We start from the raw sequence: 6,197 nt of genomic DNA, 5'->3' as shown, positions 1-6,197 counted from the left end.
TTACATTTCTTACAATAATCCATTTAATTAAGATATTATCATTATATATTTTCTCTAATTGTATTATTTGGAAGATCATAAAAAATTCTGAACCAGATACTAAACAAATATAACAAATGGTATTAACAGGCTCATCTTCATTAAAATCTACATGTAAGACAATACTTGTTTTAGATCCAGAAACCTCTGATGGCTGTCTACTCATATTAATTACAAGAGATGGTCTAGTATCTTTAAATTGTTGTGGAGTTATATACATTAAAGACAAATCTCGGTGTAATCTATTATAAATGTGTTTATAATCCATCAACATATCATAACCCACATAACAATTATTAGTGTTTAAACTTATTTAAATATTGGTTTTGAATTAAATTATTAATATTCAAAAATAAATGTTTAATTCAACTTGGTTTTACATTGTTTTATCTATATTTAAAATAGATACATGTTTTAATATTAAATTAATCTTAATTTATGATTGAAACATAAACATTTATTGTACAATATTTATTTAAGACTATTGTATAGTTAAAATGGTAATATTAAAATTCGGTTAGTATATTAATATCAATAAAATATCGTTTTGTAAGTATTCCATCAATATTATGCTCCTAGTATTTATAATACACTAGCCGACCCGTCACAGCTTCGCCCGTGATTGGTTGTTTATTTTGCCTTCGGACCATGATATGTAGAATTTTTTATTCAAATATTATTGTTTATTGTGATCGGCTAGTAAATATAAAAAACGGTTTCTAGCGTTATAAATGATAAAAATAAATACTGATAAAAAAGAAATAATTTATGGTTGATAAAGATTTATTAAAGAAAATTTATTAAAGATTTATTAAAATTTATTAAAGAAAAAAAAAGAATTAAAATATGAATTTTATAAGACTTCTGAGTATATTATGATGTTTTTTGTTATATTTCCTGTTGAAATTAAAATCATAAGATGATTCGGGTCTCCAGTTCGAGAAAATGCCACGTATAATTGCCCATGTGAAAAGCACTCTGTACGAAGATCTACGCCAACGTACTTGAATGTTTGACCTTGTGCTTTGTTTATGGTAATGGCAAAAGAAACTTTAACCGGGAATTGAAGCCGTTTGAAAGAAAACGGCAAGTCAGAGGGAATCATGGGAATTCTTGGAATAAATGCAATTTCTCCTTTCGCTGGCCCTGTAAGAATTACGGCTTCTATAATATTATTTCGCAACGATTTTATTTGTAATCTTGTACCGTTACATAAGTTCGGTGGTTGAAGATTACGTAATAATGTAATTGGAGCACCAATTTTTAATTTTAGTTTATGAGGAAGAAATCCCGAAGGAGAAAGAGAATTGAGAAATTCTTGTGGATAATGAATAGCATCATCTGTTGATGTAACTGTATCAATAGATAGATATTCACGTGAGTGTCCATCGAATTTTAGAAGGATGATATCATTAATTTCTTCTGCTGTTACATTTCTTGGAGAGATTATAGCTCTTTCACATAACCACTGATCTGATTTATTGGACAGATTAAAAATGTCTGGATAAACTGTAGAAATCAACTCTAACACGTTATTGACCACCCGTCCAATCGTGTGATTGACAGAAATGTAACCATTTTCATTTTCTAAAGTTCCATTTCCAATTTTCAACAACTGTGCTGGAAAAATATCGTCCCCTCCGCATAAATAAACTCTCATGTTTGTTCGCAAATAAAGTTTTTCAACATAGTTCCATATATGGGAAGATTTTAAGCAAGCATTAACGACATCAGCTCGAGTACCTTTAGGGATTACTGGTAAGGTTTGACCATCGAAAATCACCAGCGAAAACGAATGTTATGCCACCCATAAACTTATTATTACACCTAAGATCTTTTAATGTTCGATCAATTGCTTCGATATGTGATCTGTGACTCATTGTACACTCATCCCACACAACGAATGAGGTTTTTTGAAGAATTTTTCCATGAGGGCCATTTTTACGAATCGGACAAACGTATTCTGTATCAAATAATACATTTAACGGTAACTTGAAAGTCGAGTGAGCAGTTCTGCCGCCACTAAGGAGAGTTGCTGCTATACCAGATGAAGCTACTGCTAATGCAACTTTACCTGAGGATCTAATTTGAGCCAACAACAAATTAATTAGGAATGTTTTTCCTGTACCACCCGGAGCATCTAAAAAAAAAACTCTTCCTTGATGATTCATTACGCTTTCTGTAATAACATTAAAAGCATATTTTTGATCATTTACTAATTTTGGTAAATTGATTTCTACAAATTCTTGTAATCGGTTATTATCGTAAGAACGCAAAATTGAGAATTCAAAAGGATCAGATGCATTTTCATTTCGAACAGGTGAGTTCATTCCAAATTCAGTTAAATATTTTTCAGACAGAAAAACAACTTTATCTTCTATTTCAATCAAACCTTTATTAAATATTTCATCAGAAAAAGTAAATTGCAAGTCATTTAATCGAGTGCGCTCTGTAAGAAGAATATCTTCACAAAAATCATTTCTGAACTGTTCCCACAAAGATTGAGGTTCAGACGGTTGGCAGAAAACTATGATTATTGCGAATAATTCTCTTAATTTTGAAGGACTTTCTGAAAGAGTTGCCTCCGCTAGAGTATTTTTCCATTGCTCGTCATTTTCTAAAAGCCCAAGAGCAAAACAGGAAGCTTTAAAAGTCGCGTGAATGACTCCATCAAAGGCCTTCAAGCTTTCAAATGAAGTAGGGCCTTGTACATAATTTAGTAACAATCTTAAATGGAAGCACTCACTTTGATTTGGGTGAATCGTGTAAATTCTACCAATGGCAGTGTCCATTTTTATTCCTGGCCAACCTGGAACATCTTTTCCCCGTCTTCTCTTTAACCAGCCTCTGCTATTATCCCAGGTGTAATAAGAAGGAACTTCATGATAGAACAGTGTTTTCGCAAAATCATCATGTGAACACAGTTCAAAAAATGCAGTTAGTGTCGTTTTTCTTGGATTTTCAATAACTTGATGAAGATTATTATCATTAAAGAAAACACGCTGTCCATTTTCTAGATGAACAGCCAAGTGCTGAACTGTCGGATCTCTATCATGGATTTCAAAATTGAAAATTCTCCAAAACGCTTCAGAAGTACATATGTATCGACCATTCAAAAAATTTGTAATCTCATCGTTTTCACGATTAACAGAAAAAGTAGCTCTATCTGATCCTTTATTAATATATTTACATATGTATTTTATCGCTTTAACCGTATGACAGTATTCTACGTTAATATGTGCATTAAAGTACCTAGATAGCACTGGACAATACGGTACAACCCAACGGTTGTCAACCACGATTTCTGTTTTACCACGAACTTTTAATATTGCAGTATAACCTCCATCATCTGGTGATCTCCGTCGGTAAGTCGGATAACCATCATCTCCAGTTTGAGTATCCTTGACCAATTTGTGAGGGTATTTCTTACTACATTTTCCAATATTCATACATGGCGATCTAATATTTAACTCGCCGCATGGGCCATGAATCATATTCTTGCAAACTATTTCATAAAGTATAGGATCTCTGTCTTTGTTTGGTATCTCGGCAGAAATAATTTTATAAATTTCATCTGGCTGAATTTTCGTTTGTAACCACAAAAGAATGTGGCAGTGTGGCAAACCTCGTTTTTGCCATTCAACACTGTAAACATAACAATTTACATCTCCGAAAATATATTTATTTTTTAATACATGCATAAACTTTTTTAGTTTGAAATGAAAAACTCTAGAGATTATATCGTGTCTATCAAACGACTTTTGATCTTGAAATAATTCATTTTTTATTTCCGGCCATTCCGGGTTGCATGTAAAAGTAATAAATAAATCTGGACGGCCAAATTTACGAACATAAGTCATGGCATCCTGATTTTTTTCATGCATGTAACGTGGGGAGCCAGTAAAAGAGGAAGGAAGAATTACTTGTTGCCCAACGTTATTAGCATTAATATTTGCATCATTGTTAACAGCATCTCGGAGGTGAACATAATCATCCGCACGTAGTTGTTTTTGATGGTTACGAATAAAGTGTAGTCTTTCAGAAATCAATTTTGCCATCATATCTACGGCGAATTGGCTGAATAACGTTTTGTAATAATGTAGATGATTTAGACTTGTTTCTCTAACCATAAACCTATAAGAATAAAATTGCATGCAGGATACAGTTTTGGTTCGATTTTGGTTATTTTCCTGTAATATATTAATGTGATAACCGTCTTCGCCTCTAGTATACATCAATGGATATTGCAGTGCATCATAAGATCTATTCAATTCGGAAACTCGACTCAATTGTCCACTCCGACCGTGCAGAACTATATCTCTGGGACCTTTATCTTCATTAACTAATAATACAGCTACTTCATCGATGGTAGGTGCATTATATTGACCTCTGTGTTCATCTTGAGGAACTCTGTCAGCATGAATAATTAACTTAAAGTTTTGCAACTCATCAAAAGACCTCGACTCCAGATTAGATCTAAAGCTCTGTATGAGGTGATTATTTTCACGCAAAACTGTTTGCAATGATTCAATGAGACCTCTTTTCATATTTGGAATCATATTTGTTCGAATAGATATTTGATCCGACTCTGACATAAAATATATTTGTAAAAATTTAGCATTATTTCCAATTTCGGGTAATAAACTACCTATTAAATGATGCACTTGACCCTGAATTTTAAAAGAGGGCATGAAGTTCCCTTCACTTATTTCGTTTGCTCCAAACGATGTCATTTGAAACAGAGTGTTATACCGTCTAGAATTATCAAAGAAATGTTTTGATAGAGGGTGAGAATTATCAATTAAACTTTTAATTAGGTCTGAAAGATCCTCAAATTGGTGTAAAACAACTTTACCGTCAGCGCAGCAAAGTCCATGGGTTTCATCTTTCCATTTTTTTGCATGGCACTTAGGACATAATATAGTCATTCGTCCAATTTGAAGCGCTTTAATATTTAAATAATCAATCTCGGATTGATAATTAAACGCTGATTTCATACTCAAAGCGTTACGTTGCTCCTGAGCACGTGTTTGAGAACGTTCTGGTGTGTTATTTTGTTGCCTTCTGTTATACATTCGAGATGCATTGGCAGTTCTTCTGCTAATGCGTGCTCTTTGCGCTCTCGGCATGATAATGAATTGGCCACTTACTCAAAATTTGGGTAAGAAAAAAAGGTAAAAAAACTAAGTACAAATTATGCCAGTGTGCTGATGCCAGTGACTGATGTTCTCTTAGATTGTTTACTATAATGTAATATTACAAAAACTTTAGCCACAGCAACGCGTGGCCGGGTCGGCTAGTAATATTATAATATACAAACATGCCCGATAAACCAATAGCAACCACTATATAATACACTACTTATTATTTTAATCTGCAACAATAAACTAAATTTTTTATAATTTAGTTTGTTTTTTTCTAGACAGATGGCGCCACTGTTGTATTTTTGACATACAGATTTCCTACATTTCGGGTGGATTTTCATAAAATATTCTTTCATAATAACCTTGTCCTATCAGTAACCAATAGTAACTATATGTCATACAATAAGTTTACCACATGTTTCCATTTTATATAAGAACAACTCATCCTCTTTGGATCTGCAACCTATAGAACCGTAACAACTAAAAATATTTAGTATATTTTTTGGCCGAAAGAGGGCGCCACTACTTTGATTCTGTTTTTGATTTTGTATGAACTTTATACTTATTTTTTATTGACAAAAGTGTTACTATAACCTTCAGCGGAGTGTCGGGTTTCAGCCAAAAAAAATTTCAACCAAATCGGTTCAGTAGTTTTCTCGGTTAGCGCGGTCTAAGAAAAACCCTTACAATTTTATATAATAGTATAGATTAGTTAATAGCTAAAAAATAATATTTAAATCTAAATATTTACGAAACATATTATATTAATGTTTGAAAATTCTATTGTATAATGTAAAAAATACAAATAAAATGTATGTATATATTATTATATAACGGATGGTGATTGGTAGCTCGTGGGTAAATATGCTGAGCTGACTGAAAATTTAAACATATTATTAAATATAACTGATAAAATAATACAGGACGTGGAGTAACACTGAAATAAAGGTGCATAATGCAGCGTACAAATGCGTGACAATAATATATTATAGTGATGTGATATTTTATTGATGC

General features: G+C 32.3%; 1 protein-coding gene across 1 annotated transcript; it reads right to left on the bottom strand.

The window, feature by feature from the left end:
* Positions 1-1,784: 1,784 nt before the first annotated feature.
* Positions 1,785-4,825, bottom strand: LOC149054644 (uncharacterized). The gene is made up of 4 exons (XM_089230162.1): positions 3,996-4,825; positions 3,292-3,584; positions 2,432-2,991; positions 1,785-2,113 (listed from the first exon to the last, which is right to left on the bottom strand). The coding sequence occupies exons 1-4, from the start codon at positions 4,770-4,772 to the stop codon at positions 1,785-1,787; spliced, it is 1,959 nt and encodes a 652-aa protein (XP_089086288.1). The 5' UTR covers positions 4,773-4,825.
* Between the last annotated feature and the right edge of the window lie 1,372 nt (positions 4,826-6,197).

This window comes from Diuraphis noxia, unplaced genomic scaffold (assembly GCF_037042655.1).
Source record: "Diuraphis noxia isolate RWA-SAM2 unplaced genomic scaffold, SU_Dnox_SAM2 contig0006, whole genome shotgun sequence".
Taxonomy (NCBI): Eukaryota; Metazoa; Arthropoda; class Insecta; order Hemiptera; family Aphididae; genus Diuraphis; species Diuraphis noxia.
Note: the sequence above shows the minus strand (reverse complement) of the source record. Positions and strands in the feature narration are given on the sequence as shown.

Excerpts from the sequence above, each read along its gene's own strand:
- LOC149054644 (XM_089230162.1), bottom strand. The coding sequence starts at position 4,772 with ATGACATCGTTTGGAGCAAACGAAATAAGTGAAGGGAACTTCATGCCC. Across the intron at positions 3,585-3,995 it reads GAGATGCTGTTAACAATGAT|ATACCAAACAAAGACAGAGA; the intron begins GCAAATATTAAT and ends ATTTCTGCCGAG. Across the intron at positions 2,992-3,291 it reads TATTGTCCAGTGCTATCTAG|AAAAACGACACTAACTGCAT; the intron begins GTACTTTAATGC and ends TGAAAATCCAAG.